At 31.8% G+C, this 24,908-nt stretch overlaps 1 protein-coding gene across 1 annotated transcript in view; it reads left to right on the top strand.

Annotated features, from left to right (window-relative positions):
* The first annotated feature begins 15,504 nt into the window (after positions 1–15,504).
* LOC129759743 (chondroitin sulfate proteoglycan 4-like) overlaps positions 15,505–24,908 on the top strand; it is a 49,511-nt gene continuing 40,107 nt past the window's right edge. Inside the window, exon 1 of the mRNA XM_055757263.1 lies at positions 15,505–16,007. Coding sequence (XP_055613238.1) covers positions 15,920–16,007 — 88 coding nt within the window. The 5' untranslated portion in view covers positions 15,505–15,919. The remainder of the gene's footprint in view (positions 16,008–24,908) is intronic.

The following is a 24,908-nucleotide window of genomic DNA, read 5'->3' as shown; positions in this document are numbered from 1 at the left end:
ATCGAGGAAAAGAAAAGAGCACATATGATCAAGTTGAGCTATGAACGCGTAACCTTTGAATTGTGGATCTAAATTATGCTTGCTGTAATTTTTCCAGAACGTATCTGAATCGGGAAAATTCCGGATATTCACTAACAGTCAAAAAGAAAAACACTTGAATAGTTTTTTTAGCTAAGCTTAGCTTTTCCGTGATTGACCGAGGCCATCAACTTTGTTCCCAACGGTCAAAAGGATGGTGTCTGGGATTGACAGCACATTTACAATGCCTCAAACTGATGTTCTCTTTTTAAACATCAATGACGACGCCGGCCACGTACTAGTAGTCCACCCAAGTAACACAAATTAAGCCAATTGGATTTTTTGAGTTTTATTATTGTTTTATGGAAGGCTTTTTCATGGCATTCAATTTTTAAAACGGTTTTATTGTAACATAGGAAATGCTTCATTTAACGTGTGTTTTTAAAGAGCCCTGAAAGTATTGCTAAAACTTGAATTAAACACTATCTTAAGAGTGTTGTAAAAAAGTTGCAAAAGTATTTCTAAGGCTACAATAAAACAGTGGATGTAGGCATGATAAAACTAAGTGTCAGACGATTTGACAATCGAGAAGAACGTATACAAGCATAAACTTTTTAAACTCCTTTTGAGATAACATAACTTGTTTTGAAAGGATTTTGAGTGATGGCTTTGAGAAAAACGGGCTCTCAAAATTATATAAATTCATCTGAATACATCTGAAAAATAAAAACAACTTTGTTGTATCCACATTAAAATTTCAAAAGATCCGCAAATCAGTCCGCATCATTCAATTCTCAGGGTTCGAATTAAAGCACACTGTGAATAAACGTTTTTTGTGATTCGATATGAATAAATGTATCAGAGAATTTATTTGTTCTTGATTGCATAATATTTATTAGTAATTCAAAGTTAGTTCTTTCAGTTAAATAAAAAAGAGCATTTGAAGTTCATATAACGACAGTATCCATAGACTAACAATTGCAATTAAATCCAGTGCAAATGGTGTTTAATCCTTAGAAAAAGCTTCATTCAAAGCTGATTAAAGTATTTATTTTATTTATCAATTTCTGTCTCTCACTTTCCTACCTTAAGCAAAATAAAAACAATTCTAGAACTACGACGGTACGTTAATCATTGTACAGGGTGACAAAAAAATCCGGTCACACAGAAAAATCTCAAAATTTCAAAGAATAATATGAAAATCAGAATCTGACTTTCATAGCTGTATTCAGTAACTCATCAAGATACTTCACAGACGATATCTCGGAATTACACCACCTTTCTCTGATCGAACCAGCTTCAGACGTTTCGGAAAGTCGTCGCAAGCGGCGCGCACGTCCGGTCTCGTAGAATCTTTTCCAACCTTGGAGTTCTCACAGACCTTGGTCGTCCAGATCGTGCCTCCAAATCGTGTCTCCTCGGTGCCTCTGGTCTCTAGGTATCGATTTATGGACTTTTCGGTTGATTACGAGCGGTTTTAGGCGTTTGAATATGTTGAATATGTGTCCGGGTTTGTACACTCTCACATATTCAGCGATAACAGCTGCTCTCAACTCTGCCACTCACAACTTAATGTACACAAACTGCACAGAAATGAAACTCTGCCACTGTGGGCAGCAAAGTTAGCATTTTCATTTGACATATAGACGGCACCAGAGAGATGCAAGTGTGACAGGACTTTTTTGTCACCCTGTAATAATTACCTTACACTGGAGATTCTGTGATCAAAACAGTTTTTGTTTTTTTTTGTTGAATCAACAATAAAAATACAAAACAAATGGGGATACAGAATTCTGTAACAAAAATTTGAATGTTATAAACCATCAAAATCAAATATCTTGAAGCTCATGTGAACTTCTGTTCCTTTTCGTTCCGGTCTTACGTTGTTTTTTAAAAAATAATACTAAATTAGATTTTTTCTGACGGGACGCAGTTATCCAAAAATTTGTTTGATTTTACATGGAAATGAAAATGTACTCACTCATGCACATTTCCCAATAATGCCTCAGCCCAAACTTCGAAATGTTAGCTATCAACATCTTTTTTTTTTTTTAAAAAAAAAAAGGGTGCACTTTAAATGAAATTTTTCCATGACTTTTATCGATGAATACGCCAAGACTTTTATCGGTGCATACTATTACTAATAGCGTTTCCTAAACCGTTAGCAAACTGTTTGCATAAAAGATTTCCCATACAACTGTTTCGTCAGTTTTTTACAGTTACATAACCTAACAACAAATTATAAATACAATCATTTCGGAGTTCACGATTCAGGCAATGTATGTATTTTACGATTGCAGTAATCGTTCGCTAAACGTTTTTTTACGCTTCATAAAATTGTCGTTTGACGATTTAAGAAATCGTTTGGTTATAATCCTAATTTATGCGCGTTATTATTCAGCTTTGAGGCCAGGCTTTGGATGACAGAAACTGATCTATTCCAAAACTGTCTGAGGTTATTTGATAACATTAGGGAAGATAAGGGCATAATGGCCACTTTAAGGAAAACGCTTATTTATCCATAGAGAACAGCTATAAAATGTGAATCACATCATTGTTTCGTGTTCAGACACTCAAATAGTCGATTGCTTAATTGGATGAAACTTGAAATAGTAGATAAAAACGTTCAAAAATGCATTTTAAAATTTTTTGCCGAAAGTTGAAAACCAGTCACTGTAGGGGCATAATGAGAACCCCCCTGGGGCAGTATAAGCACCATTTTTCAGGGCGTTTTAAAATGGATTAAAGTGAAAAATCAAAAATATTATGATGATGAAAATTGAGAAACAATGTCTAAATCATGTTGCAGTGCGTACATTTCAGATCATGACGATTTAAAAGATCATAAAAGCTTATTTGGTGGTGCTCAAAAATTATAATATTTTCGCACTTGAGAACCTAGCTGGTTATTATTTCATATTTTTCTAAAGATGATTAGGATTTTTTTTGGTGAAAAATTAATACTATAGGTAGCACGAAACAAATCCTCATGAAAATTTGTTTAAGAAAATAAGTACTTTTGTAGAAAAATGGAGTGCTTATTATGCCCTGGGTGCTCGTTATGCCCTTATCTCCCCTACCTACTTGTTATTTAAAGATAATTGACTGCCCTCATAGTCAAAAGGAAACAAAACAACCAGGATCGAAAAATCGAACCAAAATCGGTTGGATTTCGGTCCGTTCAACCCGTGAATCGGTCGGCAATCCAACTAGAAATCCAACCGAATTCGGACGAACTCAGTGCTCTGGTGACACAAGTTTGCTGACGGCGCGACGCGTTGCCAAAACCAAACTGTCAAAAAAATTGGTCCGGATTTCCAGACCGAGTTCTGTCCGGATTTCCAGACCAAATTCGGTGTAAATCAACGTAGATTTAAAAAATTTGTAATGAAAATGAGATTTCAAAATTATCATTGGAATGTTTAGCAAGTGAAAATTTTACTGGTAATGTTATGGAACTAAATGTTGCTTCTTCGAAATACGTAATTTAAATCGCGATTTTCCTTTCATAATTGTAAAGAAATGGGAAGCACGCGTACTATCAGTTCGACTTTCAACTTCCATAAAATTTATTCAGATGATATTTTTAAATCGATTTTTTGCAAAAGATCGCGAGGTACGCTTGATCATAAAAATGCGATTTTTATATTTTTTTTTTTGCTTTTGCAAGGCAGAATTACCTTTCCTTAAAAATTGGCAAAAAAATACAGCTCTAATAAGTTCATTTTGAGCCGGTCTATTAAGGAAACCCTCGGTACTTGGTCATGAGTGGAAACTTCTTACAATTATGTCAGGCAAAAGATGCTGCTGTTGGTTCTCTCAGTTGTGTCACAGAAAAGCGTCGTCGTCGTCGTCGGTAGATGGGAATGAAAACTGAAGAAAACATTCAGTTGACGATTTTCTTTTCTGTACATTGCACTCAAATGGCGGGCGCTCTAGCTTAATTTAAAGTACCGAGAAGCAGACGGCGATTTGTGATTAAAATTTAAGTGTTTAATTGAAGTGAGTTTAAGCTACTCACAAGTTGTGAAACAAACGTGTTTGATAACAGCCGAAAAGTTGTTCAACTAGCCTTCGACGATTCAAAGAGAACCCCTTTGAAATTTCGTTGAGAAAGCAACGGACAAACATAAATAGATTTCTAAGCCGAGATTGTACTACCCGGTACCTACCGCAAGTGATGGTGATGATTCATTGGACAGACCAGAGAAAAACAGGAAGGTGGATTGCCCAAAATTAATAAGTTTGGAAGAAGTGTTCTGTGCGATTGCTCTAGTTATTCGGGGACTGTCCCAAGAAAAGTGATTGATCAATTCACAGAAAAATAGGATGAGTGAGTTTTTTTTTTTCAATTGATCGATGAATCAGTGGTCGAAAAAAAGATTACCCTCTATACGATATTTTGAAAAGAAATCAGACTGAAACTGTTTATTATATTTATACCACAGGTATATTTTGTTGGAAAACTTCTCAAGTAGTGGGTTTTGTTAATATTTTTAGAACATGAATTAAACGGGCAAGAACGCCAAGCGGTGCGATACTTTATGAATCTTACGAATGAAGAGCTGACAGTTTATTGATGTCTACATTCGAAACTACCTACTCTCAGCTTGCAAAACTATCCGTTTAGGCTGGCGCACTTACTTCCGGTTTTTGATTTGACACATCCGACGTTTCGGAAGTGAATTAAAAGCAAATTTCAACTGGTACATGATATAACTTCCTGCAGAATACTAGGCCTCATTCAGAGTATTTTTTTCGAATAGATTCACTTTCTTCAGCATGTCGTTTGGCTGTGGATTGAAGAAAATAATACGAGTCAAATTCAACTTTTTTATGTCTTTTTTTAGTTGGTTTAATGACGCAAGACTATGGACTCCACAAGCAACTGCGGTCGAGAAGACTTAGCCCTCGCACGAAGTGTAACCTGTATATGACGCTCATTAGACCGGTTGTTCTCTACGGGCACGAGACATGGATATTGCTCGAGGAGGACCTGCGTACACTCGGAGTATTCGAGCGACGAGTATTAAAAACCATCTTTGGCGGCGTACAGGAGAACGGAGTGTGGAGGCGAAGGATGAACCACGAGCTCGCGCGCCTCTACGGCGAACCCAGTATCCAGAAGGTGGTGAAGGCTGGCCGGATACGCTGGGCGGGACATGTTGCGAGAATGCCGGACGACTGTCCTGCAAAACAGGTGTTCGCTACGAATCCGGTAGGAACAAGACGAGCGGGGGCGCAACGAGCGAGGTGGTTAGACCAAGTGGAGCGTGATCTGGCGAACGTGGGGTGCCCGAGAAATTGGAGAACGGTTGCTATGAACCGAGTGAATTTTAGGAATTATGTTCGTCAAGTTATGTCGTGAGACGGAATACTATGTAAATAAAAAATAAAAATAATGACACAAGAATCGTTTCCTGATAACCACGGATGTACGACTCGAATTGATCACGGTTTTTGTCCGAGTATGTGCTAAAATATAGGGGAGAGTGGGGATACTTGATCCCCTTTTCTTATTTTTACCATATCTTTTTGGAAAAATTAAGCAACTCGCCGTCTTTGACATTTTCTGACAGCTTGTAACTTCAAGTTTCTATGCTCCAAAAATTAGAACGATACTTGAACCCGTTGATGAACTAGAAGCATTTTCGTGGGAGTAAAAAAATTGCGATTTTTCTGAAGTTAGGGGAGATTTGATCCCCTTTTGAAGAAGACTTGGTCTTTTATTCAGGAAGCCCTAATCCTTGTATAAAAATCAAACAAAACCCTAAGATAGAATGTTTGTTTTCATTTCACAATTTATAGCAGACATAAGAAGAAAATTCTATAACTTTGTCTCAACGCTAATAACATTGCATACTTAAAGGCGCTATTTTTTCTTATTAAGAGAATATGAATTATTTTTGCTCTTTTCTTCAGACAATTGTTTGATAAATATTAGTTTTTGGATAAATATTAGTAATTTCGTAATCAGCAATCATAACGATCAATTCAGAAGAAGAAGATGCCGTTTGGAAAGGGGATCAATTGTACCCAACTCTAGGGGATCAATTGTACCCATAATCAACATTTTAGAAAACTTTTTCTGAAAAAAGTTGAGAGTTTTCCATTGCTTTGAAAATATGGCATTATGAAGTTCATTTTCGCTCGAACGATTGATACATTTGAACAAATATTGTTTTCATAATTTTCCCTTGTAAGGAACATTTTAAAGTGATGAAAAAAGATCTTCAAGTTACATTTTGTGGAATTTTTCAAACAAAGTTCAATTACTCAAACAATTATTTGGTTCAAAATGTTTAAACTACAAGCATTGTTATTTTGCTCATTTTTGGCACATTTTTCTTGAACATTTGATCTTTGTAAGACATTCCAGTTTCGAGATATAGCTAAGGAATCAAGTATCCCCAGGGATCAAGTATCCTCATTCTCCCCTACATTGCATAGATTTAAAGAACAATTCACGTACACGCACAATTGATAATTTATAAAATTTCCAAAAGTAATGTTGTAAAATCTACACAATCATAAAAAACTTATGGTTTCAGTAAAGCATCTGAGGTGTATTCGTGTATCTTTCACTGTAGATCGTACAGAAGAATGCTGACAAGAAATGCTTTATACATTGATTATTGTATATTCCTGATTTTCTTGATATATACCTACAGGGTTGTCAATAAATTCAATAAAGAATTGCAGATAGATCAAATCTGGCCGGGATGCATACATAGCATGTTTATAAGTTCTCGGATTCTGCCCAGGGTTATTCAGAATATTTGGTTAACTTAATAATAAACTCATAATTCTGTTTGAAATTTTTTGGACATCGTGTCAAAAAACGACTTTTGAAAAATTTAAAAAAATTACACATTTTATTTTGTTTGATTCTTAGATATGATTTCAACACTGTTGTGATTTAACTAGAACTTAAAATTTCAAGTACTTTAATTACATTTTTCTCTTATATATTTAAGAATAATGCCCAGATTTTATTCAAATTTTCTTTTTGAAAACGTGTGATAGAAAGTATGGGATGCTTAAGGTTGAAGTTCATTGTTGTTATTAACAAATGTATTGAAGCACCTGTTTCTGCATGTTTTGTTCCAGATTGCACAGAAACCCAATCTCTTTGATGATAAACAAAGACATTTTAAAATCAGAGAGACACCTACTTGAAAAAGATTTTAATATATTATCTTTTTGAAAATAATCTTATCAAAAACATGAGGGACATTAAAATGATAGGAATAGAAGGAAATTGAAATTATCGCTTTTGTTTTTTTTTTCTCATTAAAAACTCATAGAATACTCGACCGAATATTCGGCCGAATATTCGTTTGGTGTCAGTTTAATTTGCTTCTTGTTGGATGTTAACCCTGTTGGGAAACTGAAATATAAAAACATTTATTACAAAAAAAAAAAACTAGTGATTTTCCGATTATTTCATCAACAGTGTTGGTGTATTGAAACCAAACCAGTAAAAAGTTTCTTGATTGTATCGTTAAGTCGATCCGCCATACTAGATAATTTCAAACGGTATTCTATCAAATAATATAATTCTATGTATATTGCACGATTTTCTAATTTTTTATAAGAATTAAAAACTTAAAAAATTGACTTAATATTTGCGGCCAAAATACAATTTTTAAACGGCAATAGCTTTTTTGTTTTTAGTCCAATCGTGTTGCAGTCTACAAGTGAAATATTTGTCTGAGTGTTGGCTTTAAGGAAATTATTCATAAAAAGCAATCGACTTGTGGAGGAAAAAGTTATCAATGAAAAACCAGTATTTTTTCTTCCTCTCAAGCAAAATACCTTAAAATACTACTCACGTTTCAGACTCAAGCAACTTTTCCCCATGGTCAGATCGTTCTGAGATTTGGCATGTGGCCTTCTGGTAAGCTAATAATCAGTTTTAACTTGGAGCGAGTGTGATTTACCATGTTTAATTCTTCATATACTATGATAAATTATTCAAAAATGCTAAAATTATTGTTGTGGGAAAGTAACCATTACTTCTTCACTTTTCAACCGATTTTGATAAATAACCACTTGAAATCTTAGTTTTGAAATAATATTTAAATCAGATTTTCAAATGTTACTTTCGAGTCCAAAGCAGTCGCTGAAACAAAATTTTCTCCGAAAAAATGCGTTTTTTATATTTTTTCTTCTATCATAAAGTCACTAATATCCATAATATGGTTGATCATACGCAAAAAGAAGTTCAGTTGATCTATAGCAAACTTATTCACCTTTAATATGCCAAAAAGAAATTCAAATTAATGCTATGCATTCCGAAATTTGTGAACCTAAGAAGTGTAAGTGAGCTTAATTTCGCTATATTATATCAGTGGTTTTAAGTTTTTATATTATTTAGTAGGTCAAATCTTTAATTCTTAGATAAACAGTTTTTGGAAACTAAGTTCTAAATTTTTTTCTGAACTCTGTTATGGTTTGAAATAATCATTTCAAGCTTTAATTCACGAAAAATAGCATGTTTTTTAAAGAGTTTCGATGTTCCTAATTTGGCACAAATTGTTCCTAATGTTAACATACGAGAAAAAATGTATAAGCGTACTCAATATTATTACCCAATGTTCCTGATTATTGGGTGTTAATATTGGGTACGCTTAGTATTATTAATTCCTGACACTTAAGTTATCGTCCAAAAGTTTGGGATCACCCCTTAGTGTGCTGTATCGGCCAAAAGTTTGGGATCATTCTTCGAAAAACATGCAAACTTATCTCATTCATATCTTTCTCATCTAAAATCGTATTGCAGATCTTAAGCGTTCATTTGGAAGCTTAAGTATTGTTGATTTTTCATAAATTCATCCAAAAACTATACTTTTAAGTGATAACCATAAAAAATTCACCTTCAATTAATTGTTTTCAGAAACTTCACTCTTATGATTCTGAATTTTTCATGGTTATCACTTTATAATATAATTTTTAAATGAACATATGAAAAAATGAGTGATGTATCCACAAAAAATATTCTAGAGATTAAAAGAAATTAGTCCACGGTATTTTTATTACGATATTTCAATGTGTGCGTGAGATGTCGAATAAAGTATGTGGAGAAATTGCAAAAATTGAATTTATTTTTTTTTTTTTGAAAAAGTAGTTTTTGGAAAATTGCTGTTATTTCATCAAGTTTGCAAATTCAAACAATTTTTTTAATCTCAATCAATCACAAACACCTTCCTGCTCCCAATTAACAAGGTTTTGAAGAAATTAGCAATTCCGTATTGAAATTAACTAAGAATTTCGAAAAAATATTTTTCAACTTTGATGGATCATAACTTTTATAATACTCAAAATAACGACTTTAAACCTCTTGAGTTTTGTTTTTCGAATTAAAATGTTATTATTTCACTGAATCAATAACTGCAATTCTCATTTTTAAAAAGTCATGCATTAAAGGGTTAAAAATGACCCTTCAGATCTGCAATACGATGTTAGATGAGAAAGATATGAATGAGATAAGTTTGCAGTTTTTTAAATGAATGATCCCAAACTTTTGGCCGATACACCATACTAAGGGGTGATCCCAAACTTTTGGACGATAACTTAAGTGTCTATTTTATTAATTAAAAGTATACTCTTAAATTTTTGCACAATTTTTTTTATTGTGTTTAGAGAAGTAAAGAATAAGGATTCTAATGCAACTCAAAGTTTTGAAATTTGGTCCACTCTATCTATCCCGAGATGATCGGCTTTGAATATTGAGTGCGATTTTTTGAAAATGTTCTAACTTTAGGTTAAGTTTAAGGTACAACACTAAAACATTATGTCTGAGTAAAATACCTTCGAAATAGCTATTGCTCATTATCTTTCAAATGAGATAAAAAGATTTGCAATATTTATGTCCTAAGACGGCTGAGATATGAACGATCAAAATTTGCATGTTTTTTAGTAGGTGATCTAAAACTTTTGGCCGGCAGTGTAAGTAAAGTCATACAGAGCATCATGCAACAGAATGGTTAGATGCAACATTTGAGTACCACAACACTTATTCAATTTTTTTTCATATAACGTAATAAAATTATCATTTAATGATGATGCCATAGTTTCTCAAATCGTGAGATAGTTTTTTTTTAAGTTTTTGATCCTCACAGAAAATTAAAAAAATCGAAATTTTTACATTTTTCGGTGCCGTAAAAAACTTTACACAGTATGACGGATTGGCTTAATTATATCCCCTACAAACTTTATTCCTTTTATCATCCTGCTTGTGTATAAAAATATTCTATGCGGACGAACATTATTTTTTTAAATCAAATATTTTTTTAAAATTCCGTTACCAGTCTGGGCTAAAATGCATCAACATGCAAATCTATGATTTACAGTTTAAATCTTGTTTCTATATGTGGGAGTATAATTTCAAATTTTTTTGTAGTATTTTTTTATCCCTTAATGTGTATAGCATCTTTATGCTTTCTCTTAAAAAAATCATTGCAGAAAAAAAATTAATTTAAATCGAACAAAATCAAAAATAACTGCAGATCATGCTTTATGCGTAACGAAATCACAAATTTATCAAAAACTATAACTTTTCAAATTTTTGATTTGATTTTTCATTAAAAACAAAGGTTGTTGCAATTAACCTCATTTTCTTAGTAGGGTGAAAATCGCATGATTTTGTAAATTTAAAAACAACTGATGAAAATAATTTTTTTTTTCTGACTACGTCAATTTGATGTCCCATTAACCTTAAAACTTTTGATGTACAAGCGGTATGATTGTCTGTGGACATTAGGTTTTAGTAGCCATTGAAGTTGAAAAGTGTTACATTATACCCCAGGTGACGGTATACAACGTATTTTCTTTAGTTTATTTTTTTAATTTTTTCTTTCGATTCTGTCCTTGTTGAGAAGCTCTCTGTAATTTGATGGTTTCCTTTTCTGTCGCGTAGTGCTCGTTCTTTACAACCTGGCAAAAATATGTTTTCAACAACATAAAAAAAATCAAATATGTTTTATTAACTAACAGTTTATTTTACCATATCGTTGAAAATTAAGTTAAAACTCAATTTGTTTCAACAACTTTGCGTCAAACAAATTTACTTCAAATACATTCCATGACTTTGCTATAGTTTGGAAAACTTTGACTTTGTCCATCATTAGGAACACATTGAAATCAGTGTTCCTAATTGTGGACATAATTGTGGAAAAACTAAAAAATTTCACGAAAAAAACAAGGTTCTTACATACTAATTACTATAAAACAATCCGACAAAAAATTTAAAAAAAAAATCGGTTGACAAATTCAGCTTTTATCTTCCATTTTCAAAAAGGTGATTTTTAATAAATATGCTAACAATTTCATTGAATTCAGACAAACTTTGAAACAATCCGGATTTATAAAAAATCCTGTGAGTTAGAAAACTAATTTGTTTGTAAAATGAAAGTTCACATGATCCGTTACATTATAATTTTTTTTTTAAATTGTGATAAGTGAAAAATAACGTCAAAAACAGTCAAAACCGAACGGTATGTTAACATTAGGCACACATGTCAAATCAGGAACACCCAGCCTACACATACTTTTTTAATTTTTCTAAAATTATGTATTTGGAGCATAACTGAACAACTGTTCCACTGAGATTTTTTTAAATTTCATTTTAGGATTCAGCGCCCAATTTCACATTTAAATTGATCTTCTGTTTAGTTAGTTGAAAAATGCTGTAAACTCGTGTATGCTGAAAACTGAGCATTAGATTTTTGCAAAGCGTTGTATCTCTGAAACAAGATTATTATCAAGGCAAAATCTGTATCGTTTTTTTCCGGGAAACTGCCACAATGGAGGATAATAAATTGATTAAACCTTTTTTTTTGTATTTCATGTAGGTTAGTTTTTTCATCAGTTATCAATGGTTAATTTCATTCTAAACCCAACAGACTTTTTGGCTGATTTAAAACGACAACTGGCTGAACGAAAGCATGAGTTAAAGCATGATTGCTGTTTCAGCTTAATGGCTGAACAAAAGCAAATTGGGGCACTGTTTCAGCATTTAAAGAAGTTTAAGAGCAGCCAATGGGAGTAGTTGAAGAGTTGTTTTTGTAACACTTTTTCAGCCTTTCTTCACCCGTTCCTGCAACCATATAAACATGTCGGATTGAACTGTGGTAAAATTGCTTTGAGAATGCATAATGGCGGAAACTTTGAAATGAGGTTTCATTTTGATTTCAAAATACAGACTTTTTTAGGAATTTCTTGATTGGCTTGATTTTATATGGAAAAATGGCTTGCCTGGAGGATTGCATTTTTGATTCCCAACATCTAAAAAAATCCATTCATTTCTCATATGCATGTTTGCCTTCTATAGAGAGCCATTTCGGTCGCTTACGAACGACAAATTTTCGTTTCTTCGCAGACTTAATGGTTGGACCAATAAGCCAGATGTTTAAATTTCGATGCCAATTTTGAAACAAGAAAACAACCCAGGGGCAAAAATGGGTACCAAACATTGGGCCGACATTGGTCATGGTTTTTTTTTGTTTCTTTTTTTTCGGGTTCATCCGTCAATCTGATGACAGAATTGATGAATAACTTCTCCGGATTATGATAATTAAGGGCTGAAGACACGCTTTTTAGTGAATTTTGGTGGCCTTCTTTCAGCCAGATTGCTGATTAAAATTTATACCACGATATTTTTTCAGCTTTTTTTCACCGAAAAATGTTTGCTGGGAACTGATTAATTCTAAAACTTCTATGTACCATGTCCCTAAAACTAGAGGTGGTATACAAAGTCTGACAAAAATAACAAGTTCGTAAAAATCATCCAAAATCAGTGCCTATGTTTTCATTTTCCCCAGAAGTTCCCATCAGAATTTCAGCTATAAAGTAGAAAATTCATTTGGAAAATGAAACTTTGGTTCCCTTCCCGTGATCCGATCTGGCTCAAATTTGGCATTAGATCAATTATAGCCTGCAGCGCATAATTTTTTCAAAACTCGAGTCATTTGGGACACTCTTGTACCTACATAAAGAAAAAAAATACGCTTTTTCTTATTTTCCATAACTAAGTCATTTGTTACAAATTTGTTATTATTTCATTCGTTTCAGTTTCTAGAATTTCAAAGATTTTCAAAGGTTTTTAAAAGGGGGATTTAAGAGATGCTCCTATAGCGTTTAGGAATTTGAAACTTGAGCTATAATACTTTATCAAATTGCTATATTTCTTCATTATCATTTATTAGTATGATGCAAATTGACGAAACATAGATTTGAGGCTGAATTCGAATAAAAAAACAGGCTTCTAATTCAAATATTCTAATGTTTTGAAATAGTCAAACGCTATTTCTCTAGTTTGAAGCCATAGAAGGCAGCACAATCTGGCAATTAAACCGAATTGATGCCTATTTTCGAATATCTGGGATTAATTCAGGTGTCCTGGATGATTTTGGTCAAGAAATAAGTACTTGCAGCGCATAATTTTGTCAAAAGTCGAGTCATTTGGGGCACTCTAATGCCTATATAAAGAAAAAAATACGCTTTTTCACATTTTTCATAACTAAGTCATTTGTTACAAATTTGTTTCTATTTCGTTCGTTTCAGTTCAAATAGAACTAAAAATCTAGAATTAAGGTTTGAAATTCATGAGAAAAGTCACAGTGACATTTTTCAATTTTCGTAAAGTGCAATGTACTTTAAGCTTCACCGTTTATATGCTCAGTATTCGGATCTATAAGTGTCTTCCACAGCTGAATAGTGTCGCTAAATATAGACAAGTAACGCATGAATGCAGTACTAAAGTGTACCTTTAGGGTGTTGTGTTCCCCTCTTTGGAACCGAACGTGTCACCGAGTGCAATATGAGAAATAAAGTAGCAAGAGCGCTACCTTCAAGTGAATATGTTTCAGGCGGCACAAGAAGCTTGGAAGAGTTCTAAAGTTTGTGAGGAAAATAGGGCTGGTCCGATCTCTTTCATACCGTCAACTGGGGCAACATGCAACAATTTTCAACTTCAATGGCTTCTAAAATCTTAATGCTGACAGATAATCATACCTCTTGTACATCAAAAGTTTTAAGGTAGATGGGACACAAAACTGACGTAGTCAGAAAAATTATTGGTTTTACCAGTTATTTTTAAAATTACAAAAACATGCGATTTTCACCCTACTAAGAAAAAGGGGTAAGTTGCAACATACTCTGTAATTACTGAAAAATCAAATGAAAACGTTTGAAAATTTATAGTATTTGATACATTTGTGATGTCATAATGCATAAAGCACCAATTGCAGTAATTTTTGGTTTTGTTCGAATTAAATTTTTAATTTTTTTTTTTGACAAAAATGTTTTTAAGAAAAAAGTGTTAATCTGCTGCATACATTTAGGGGTAAAAAAATTCTACAAAATATTCTATTAGGTCAAATCGTGAAAATTAATCTTAGAATGGATAAATTTTTATGTTAACAAACGCATAATGCAAAACAATCATATCCCAGCATATGGAAACGTGATTTATGAGATTTAGTTCCGATTTGCATTTTGTTGCATTTTGCCCCAAACAGCTAACTGAATTATAAAAATATTCATTTAAAAAAAATTGGTGATTTTCCGAAAAAAATTTATACACCAACAGTGTTGGTATAGGATAATGAAAGCAATATAAAATTTGTAGGGGATATCATTAAGCCAATCCGTCATACTACGTAAAGTTTTTTATGGCATCGAAAAATGTAAAAATTTGTACATATATTGCTCGATTTTTTAAATTTTTTATGAAAATCAAAAACTTTAAAAAACTCTTTCACGATGTTAAAAACTAAGTTATCATCAATTTGTTATCATTCAATGATAACTTTATTACAGTATATTGAAACAAAAATTGAATGAGTATTGTGGTGTACAAATGTTGCATCTAACCCTGCTTTTGCATGTTGCCCCGTTTGACGGTATATATTGACAGTTGCGTGTCCTGATCAAGATCCAACTTCATTTTTTTTGTCAAAGAAAAAAACTTTCAGCACCCGAAAACATCCGTGAGTCATTTAAACTTGATTGATCCTAAATCTTCAAATTAGTTTGGTATTCTTAAAAACAGGTTCTAAATTATTACAACCTTTTAAAAACATCCAATGAATGTGAATCAGAACGGAAAACCAACATCTCAACTCTCCGTAAATCACACAACATAATTCGATCCATTCATCCAAATCAAGATCAAAAGATTGTCGCATCCGAAAGGGTGAATCCGCTAAGCGCTTCGAGGAACCAGGAGAAGTGCATTTGGCCACACGACTGTCCCGCAGTAGGTAGTCGGTAGCCAATTTTCTGTGGAATTCCGTCGTGCGTGAAGGAGACCATTGACCGAGCGTATCGGGGCTGAATGGCCGGATCTCATCACAGCCGAGCTCCGAGAGATGCTCTGCTCATCGTTCACGCAAAGAATGATCGTGGGCGGTTTCTCGGATATGTGAACGGGTGTTCTAACTACGAGAGTTGGGTACAGGGAAAGTGGAAAGCAAAACAAACACCCAAATGGACGCATTCAATGTTTTGAGCTGGGCACGACGTCGGGTGATTAGTGGCGTAAATTGATTAGTAAACACCGATGCGTGCATACTGCACATACTTATCTGATAATGTGATGAAGATTAATGTTGGCAACGATGGCATTTCGTTTTTATTGATATGTTTTTCCAACCAGTGCCAGTGAAGCTGTGGTGTGGGTTTATTTAAGCCAAAAAAAACGGAAGAAAAGCAGTCGACCAGCCATGAGGAAACGGAAACAGTGAAATGTTGGGGCCGGTGCAACTTACGGTGAAATCAAAAAAAGTAAATGAAAAAATATTTATATCTATACACAACAGTGAAAGCAATTAATAGTGAAATATAAAGTCAAGTTAATTGAAACGGATGCCAAAGATCATCGATCGACACATTTAAAATGCCAAAGATGGAAAAGCTTGGAGGCCGATTGGCGGCCATTGTAGTGTTTCTCGGAATGGTTCTCACGGTTGTCGATACTGTTAAAGGTTAGTAATTTTAACGATTATTTAAAATGACTTTTGTTGTTTATTTTATGCAATAACATGTTCAGAATGAAAAACTCACAAGAGCTTAAATCCTAGAATTAAAAAAAAGAAATTCAAACTATCAAAAATACTGGCAATTAAACTGATTGCATGTCAATAAGCTATTGATTTTATGTCCCTTTGAATAAAAACGTAGTACCGTAATCCAGGGTAAGAATGATCACTTTTTTCAATATTTTTAGATTATTTTTTCTGTTAAGGGGAATGTGGCATGTTTTATATTTTTTAAACCAGTACTGAACTCCTATGAACGTTAAACATCATTGCAGAAATTTATAAGACTATTTTAAATTTGATTTAAAAATTGATTTCGTCTCTGTTTAGAATTTGATGCTTTGGGGTAACATTGATCAGTCTCTATTTTGACGGTTTAACGAGTTTTCTTGATCATAAAGGATACAAAACACCAGCTGGATTTCTGTATTTCTGGATTAAGATTTATTCGCGGTCCAATAAAAAACAACATCGTGGTCCTTAATGTGTTAAGGCCGAACAACAATTCAAATTGAAAGATGGTCAATGATGCTACATAAATTAAGGGGGCTAAATTTTTTTAAAATTACTAATAAAATTTTAATTACAAAAACAAAGGAAATTTTGCCTTCTTTAAATTCCCTATACCCTCGCTCTATTCCCTTTTATTTCTTCTCTCAAACTTTACCATTCGACAAGGTTTCTAGCCTTTTGTCCTAGAATGGCTTACTCTTGTAAAATGTCTCTATTTTTTAAATATCAAAAATTAACCTCAAACTACAATAAAAACTACACCAAAAACTATCGATTTAATAAAGATAAAAATGATGAACTTTCACATAAATCAATCTATTTGTATCTAAACTCTTTGATTTCATCAGGAAGGGTGTTTGTTTGCGAACCTTCAAATCATAGATATTTCAAGATTTTCGAAATTACATTTTTACTTAAATTAAATTTTATTTTAAAACAAACCAAGTTTTTCCCAATTTGAAACTCAAATTATAGGTTTTCAAACGTAAAAAAAAGTTTTGAGATATTTTAACTTTAAACTCAGTCACTTTATGTTGATCAAAATTACCTCGGTTTTACGATATTTAGAAAACTGTAGTACATGAAATGCTTGTTCAATTCAATCAACATTAATCGTTTAGTTTGTGTTGAAAAATATTATTATTCATTTTCATAGTATTCTGTCTCACGACAGAATTCCTAAAATTGTTTTCATTTTTGTTTTGTATTGAAAAAATATCTACTAAATCAGGTAGATTTTTGTATTGTTTTTCATCAAAACATATTCAGCTTCGAAAACGGTTGGTTTTAAAATAATTCAAAAGTCCTTATCTATAGATAAGAATTCAATGAATCTAAATTTAAATCATGAATTTGAAGTACTCTCAAAAAGTATTTATCGATCAAGGAGTAACGAGCTTTAGCGATTTGTTTCTGTTTTGGCACCGGAACACTATTCGGACACAATTTAGAACGCGACGGTTAAATTGGTAAAAACTTAAATACTCAACTTTTATTTTAGTAAGAATGATTGGGTGTTTATTAAAGGCGATGTGTAGTACACGACGGATTGGTTTGAACTGTTTTTTCTACACTTGTGTTTTACAAAAAGTGGCGAAATAGAGAAATGTATATAATGCAAAAGTTCTCTACAACAAACACATGCACATTATTCAAGTATTAAATACTGAGAGTGTTTTTCTACGGATGTGGACTTTCGGGGCTATTAATTATGCGATGTTACTGGGCAAGACAAACATCAATTTATTTTACAAACGAACGAATAAAATCAAACTATAGCACGACGGTTCGGATCAACTTAGAACGTTTTATTGCTTGCTAGGTAGGTACGGACGACACCAGACAGAATACAAAGGACGCGTGTGTTCTGCTGGCCGTTTATTGCAAGTCTAATTGTAGGTACAGTTTTACTTAGCCAGCAAAGTACCGACTATTGTGTGGCGCATGGGTCGGCTCGTATGCGCTAATTGTAACTCGCCTCTTGGAGAATCATTCAATGATTCAATGATTGTACAGAGAGGAAAAAGCATAACTTTAGGTAAACAATTCTCCTCCTCAATGAACAGAGCTTATCTCTCCTAACTCCTATGAGATATTTTAGATGTGTTTCAGATGGTCTAAATTCCCGTTCCCTTCTGTCGTTTTGTTCTCTCACTACCACTAGGTCAGGGACCGCAATGTTTATACTTCAAAAGTTTCTTTTGAAAAACTTATTGAAAGGACGTTATTAATAACTTCTACAAATTCTACAGCCATTTTTTTTTGTTCTTGATTAAAAATTGGCAAAAAAAAAAAAAATTCAAAATTACTTTTAATTACTGAAACAATCGAAAAGGTTTTTATGAAATTAAAATGCATCGGTTCACTTTTGTTCGTTAATTTGGCTGCTTTTCAGTTATCTTTAAAACATAGTAGTTTTGAATAATTTTATAAATTTTCCAATTATTATTTTATATTATTATTATTTTGAAGCACACATTTGAACAATAGAAATTTGTGCACATTTTTAGCATAACTGTAGAATATCATATGAGTTCTAAATCTTAAAGTTTTAATTCGATGCTGAACTTTCTCGGAGATCGCGAGTCATTTAAACTGCTGAGAGAAATATTATCCATGATTTCACTTTGTTTATTTTTTCGAATTCTACACAATACGCGAAATCTGACGAAATTTTAAGAAACTTTTAAAACATAATTGATTCTTATATGTTTTTAAAGCATAAGTCAAATCGTTTTGCAGTCTTCAAAAAGTTAAATTAATAAATTCAAATCTTCAAAATTAAATATATAATTCATGCCACTCTTCAATGATATTAGTAATAATTGTAATATTTTGTAATATATTTAAATGCTTTGAGTCTCTAAAGCTACAATATTTGAGCCACATCTAAATCCTTGATTGAAAGAAACATAATAGATAGATTTAAAAACAGTTTTTGTTTTTCATGTATCAAGGATAGATTTCTTTCAAAATGGATTAATTTAAAAAAAAATTAAACATCATATCACCAAAACTAGTGGTAATGGACAAAATCCAACAGAAGATTCGAATCAGGATGCTAAAATTTTCCGGAATTTGAATACATGCTCCAAAAACCTGAGCATGCTATAATTCATAGCACAAAGTAACCAAAATGAGCTATCAATGCCAAAATTAAAGCATAATATGGTTTTGTATTTTTTTCCTATGCCAAAGTTAGGTTCCATTTAAATATCAAAATGTTTAAATATTATGACAAATAAATACCAAAATAAGACGAAAATTGCAAAAATTATAGCACCATTAGGTGCTGATTTTCCAACGGAAGGTAATAAGGCATCATTAAGGTTCCATTCACTTTCTTAGATAATGAGTTCAATATGATAGCATAATTTAGTTTCTTATTTTTTGCTAGAAAAAATTAAAAAATAGAAAATTTAAATATCTATAGCTGAGAACGAACTACGAATTCAGTCATTAACAGTACCTTTCATCCATATATCATTATTTTGATTTCATTTCTCTGTAATAGCAAAACTAGGCATCAAGGTATTTTAATTTTTTAAATATCGTTTTCATATAGCCGTATGCAGAATACAAACTTGGAATGAAAATTAATCAATTGAATAAAAATTTATCGAATCGAATGAGTTTTGAATATACAACGATGCAAAATTTTTAAATTACTCGACACCAAAAAGTGGTATTTCTGTGTTCTTAAAACGCGTTTTTAAATGGTGGCCTAACGTTTCATTAAGATTCCAATGAAATTAGCACTTGGCATAACTAAGGTCTTCACATATAGAAATTGAGACCCAATTACTGGCATTGTTCCACCTTTATTCGGGAATGATGAGACCACATTTTACTTTCAAGGCAAAATAAGGTATATTTTTGTCATAAAAGTCTGCTCCAGAATGCTGTTCACTTGTTTTATTTTCGGAGCTAAAAAATAATAATATCATGAGTCATGTGTGTTCATTTTAAATTCAAAATCATAAATTCAATTTTGGCTACGATTTTCAGTTTCGCATTTCAAATCTTCCACATCGTAAATGAAAGTATGTAGCTATGCAAAATAAAAATGGAATATAAAATATTTCAAATTTTTAAACTCAAGTCACTTAAAAATTTAAATCGGGTGACTGTTTTCTCAACAAGTGAGTGACTTTTGACCAATATGGTTGGAAATTAAAATTTACACCAAATATTAGTTATATGGTGTCCAGTTCATTCAAAAAATGATAATTAAAATTGAACTATAATCCAGTTTCAAATTTGATCAAAAAACCAATAGCTCGTGGAAATTAAAAAATGGATCAATTTTTACTGAAATAAGGTATTATTAACAGACAAACTAATAAACCTGTGTATAATATAAAAACTGATTTTAAATCTTTTCACTATCCTTTATTTAATGAAGGATCCAGATTTTGACTAGATTCAATAGTTTCAGAGATTTAATTCTTTAATTCTTAAGAAAAAAATGCAATATTCTTAATTTTTCAAAACTTAATAAAAATAAAAATTAATATTTCAGTCATCATAGAAGGGCATTTAACAACCATGTTGAAGACCGAAAAGCGTTCTGCTGTCAAAAAACCTAAGTTTCTTTTGGTTTTAATTTTTTTTTTGAAATTTTCTCAAATTCCTAAATTTCCGTAGAACTGCACAAAAATATTTTTTTCTTTTCATTTTCTTGGTTTTAATCCTATGCAGATGATTCATCCCTTAGAAGAATAAATAAATTATGTAACATTTTCCAGAATTCAAAAAAGGTACACCGGGGTAAGTGGGGAGGGTGGCTATTAAAACAATACTGTGAACTATTTTTTCAAACTTTTAATGCAGAATGTTAAATTTACTTGTAATCTATCCAATAGCTGTAGAAGAGATACGGTTCCGACCATTGCGGATGTTTACGGTGACTTTTTGTAAATTTTCTATTTTTATTTACGATGTGGAGTTGATGTGCATTTTTTTCAATCGCAAACTTCTCGTAAACTAGCTGGCCTTTGACGAAAAACTCTACATTGAAACAATCCTTACATTCGAAACAACCAGTTAGGAAAAGAAACGACGGTGACAAATTGAGAAAAAAGGGTTAATTTGCAAAAATCTAAAATGTTGTCTCCAAACCCTACCTGGGGTAAGTGGGGACGGCTTTATACATACTTGATGTTAACAAATTTTTTCAATTTTCTCTCCTTCATTCAATGAAATTTCCTTCATTCAATGCAATTGCAATATTTTTGATAATATCGGATTACACACAATAATCATTGAAAGATGCCTTATTAATAGTACCATGAACTTTTTTCAAAATTTCGGACGGTTCGAGCAATAAAGTAACGTATTCAACCAAAAAAACGCAAATTTGTTGAAAATTTCCTGAGAAATCAAAGGGAAAATCAACGTCCCCACTTACCCCATAAAGCGGGGTAAGTGAAGACACCAGCAGTTCATTACAATTTACGTGATAACTTTTTTTCGCTTTTCGTCTATCAAGCTCATCTCTTCAGCAGTTGTGAACAACATGTTCTGCATCACATTGAAAGCGATTTTATTTAAATTGACCCACTGCTGATTTTTTATTGATTTTTTTAAGTTGAACTATACGAAAAACCGTCCCCACTTACCGCGGTGTACCTTATTGAATTGATGAAGTGTGAAGAAATAAATCTAATATTTAATTTAAAAACTCTTAATCTTTAAAAAAATTGGAGTAATGTACCCATCAAGGAATGTAAAACATTTTTCACTTTTTTTCGTTTATTTTTTAATGCAAATTCGTTTCTATTCGAAACGAAGGGCTAAAATTGTATGTTGTTTGTTTCGGATTTGTTAATATAAAAATGTCGTATGAAAGCTTGAAATTCAAGTGCAAATAAAAAAAAAGTAGAGTCCCAAATGCTCCAGACATCAGAATCACATTGAAGGAATTTATTTCAGAATTGAATTAAGATTGAAAAATAAAATTCTTCACCCACAATTCACAATGTGAAATATATTTTAGAACTGATAAAAACAATTCGATATTTCCAAATTCCTATTCAGAAAAATAAAGGTATCAGAATAATAAATAAATTCCAAAATATCAATGTTTTAAAAACATGTTTAAATTCATAGCAATTATTATCAAAAATTTATCTTAAATATTTGCTCTCTCGAAAGATGCAAAATGAGAATCACAAAAATTTCGTTGTTTTCACCATGCGTTTTGCGATAATTTTGAACTCCTTATTTAGTACCTATACAATTACCCCCCCGGAGGAAAATCTAGAACTCGTTATATTAAAAGTTTCTTGTTTGTCAATTATGATGGAAATAAATAGAAAATTGTTCGATCAAAGTCCTATTTTATTTTGACTTTATATTGGAACAGTATCAGATTTCAAGAAAGGGGAGGGGCATTGGGACCCAAATATAATAGTGAGAGGCTCTCACTGAAAAGGTGGTAAAAATGTAAGAGAAGAGCAATTTGTGTAGAAAGCCACAAAAACTTTTCATCAACATTTCACTTTATCTAAGAAGCGCACTCGCTATATATTTCACAAAGTCTAAAATTTCAACCTAAGAATTAATTTCAACAATTTAAACGGTAAACAATAAATTTAAACGGTGATTGAAATTCTCAAACATAGATTTTATAACACGATCATATCAATAATTCTGAAATCTTATTGCAATTTAATTGCTAAATTATCCTCTTTGTCAACTAATCGCTTTGCAATCAGAATTTGTTAGTTCATAAAAATAATTATTCGTCCAAATTTTGGCTTCAATTCTATGTTTCTGCGAAGAATTAACATTCACTTTTTTTTAAATTATGATCAATTAGTTAACTTAATCTACTTTTATTTAAGTTCACTTTCATTTTAAGTTGCATAATAGCTTCAAATTTTAATTCTTGTTCAATCGGAATCTTTTATTATACATTGTTCATGTATTTTTGTTCATTTTTCTAGAGCTTCATTTTTTTCCAAATCCACTGCTTAAATTTCTGGGATTGTAACTCACGTCATTAATAACATTGTTGAATTTTCTGATTAAAAAAATGTCAGATTTGTTTACCAATTTTTCCATACAATGAATGTTAGTAATTCATGATTCAGTAAATTTTGAGATTTTTATTTTATAAAAGTTGGCAAAACGATTCAAACGATTTGGAATAATATAGGCGTTCAGATCAAGTTGATAAAGTTTAAATGCCAATATTTACTGACTCGTGCTGTACAGACATTTTGGCTGTGATCTGAGAAAAATTGGGATTAGGATACTTAAAAAAACAAGATGACGGACCAATTTCCGGCATATTTTTTGGACTAACTGTAGTATATTTATCACATCATAAGATCATGTATGTTTATGAATAAAATTATCCTTGATCTTAGAATTAGTTTTCTTTGCTCAATCATGAAACTTCAGTTCCACTATCGATTAAAATAGAATTTTTGAAGAATATTTTGAAATTAATGTTAGCGCTGTTTCCCAACTGTATATGTATATCTACTGTATCACGAGTTCGAATTAAGGCGATTCCTACACATTTCAAATCACTTATACAAACTTATTTTTTCATGATCCACTTTTAAAGTCATATGCCTTGTCCTATGACTTTTAAAACATAAACCAACTGCATTTTTTATGTCCTAATAAGAGAGACTTTCAGCCTTTGGCTGGTTTGGCATGCTTTGTAGGAACCACATGTAAGTTTTGATGTATCTTTATGAAATAAAATCAGACAATTTGCTATCACTACGAAAAGATTGTCAATATTTTGTGAAGTGTTGAAACACTTTTTTTTTCTTTTTTTACAGGGGTTAAATTTTGGGGATTATTTGGGTCATTTTTTCCTCTGTATGTGTTAAAACACTGATTTTTCCAAAGCTTGTGATTGTCGTTTTAAAGGATGATTGAAAAACAAGTCAATAACGAAAACGATATTACGTCTAGAGTTTGAGCACAGAATTTAAAAAGGAATAGGTACTTAAGTTTTTTTTTTTACTGAAAACATATCATAATTTCAAACAAGTTTTTGTTTTGTTTCAGATATCCATTGGTTTTCGGAAAAAGCTTATATTTATAAATTCTAGGATACTCATTCCTTTCCTTTTTTTGATACCTTAAAACGGGGTAACTTTGATCATCGAGGTAACTTTGACCAACAATAATTTTTTTCACATTATCATCAATAACTCAATCTATAGTTTGAATTTTTGAAAACTGTTTTCTACGTTTGAAAGCCTAATAATTGAGTATCAAATAGGCAAAATTTGGTTTGTATTTGAAATTTTTCTGTTAGAAAAAATGTAATTTCAAAATCTTAAAATATTTTTTCTCAAGGCTCGCAAACAAACAGCTTTCCTGATGATACCAAAAAGCATTTAGAAGTAAAAGGGTTGATGAATGTGAAAAAACAACTTTTTTCTTTGTATATGTATAGTTAGTGCTATTTTTAAAGTCATTTAATGATAAATCTTTGATATTTAAAAAATAAGGAAATTTTCCAAAAGTAAGCTTGTATTGGACAAATGGATAGGAACTCTATCAAATGGTTAACTTTGAAGAAAAAATGGAAATGGAAATAATGGGAGGGTCTAGCTAGGGGAATGAGTGAAGGTTAAATTTCATTTGAATTTTGAAGCTAAAACTATTTAGCAATTTTATAATTTTTGCCCCTAAATGTATGCAGCATTATTGATTGTTATTTTTCGAATATAAATGTTTTTAACGAAAACGTTAAAAAGCAAGGTTAAATTGATAAACTTGCATTTGTAAATATTATGAAGGTGTTTTGTATCCTTTATGATCAAGAAAACTCGTTCAAACCGTCAAAATAGAGATTGATCA

The sequence above is a fragment of the Uranotaenia lowii genome, unplaced genomic scaffold, assembly GCF_029784155.1.
Source record: "Uranotaenia lowii strain MFRU-FL unplaced genomic scaffold, ASM2978415v1 HiC_scaffold_26, whole genome shotgun sequence".
Lineage (NCBI taxonomy): Eukaryota > Metazoa > Arthropoda > Insecta > Diptera > Culicidae > Uranotaenia > Uranotaenia lowii.
Note: the sequence above shows the minus strand (reverse complement) of the source record. Positions and strands in the feature narration are given on the sequence as shown.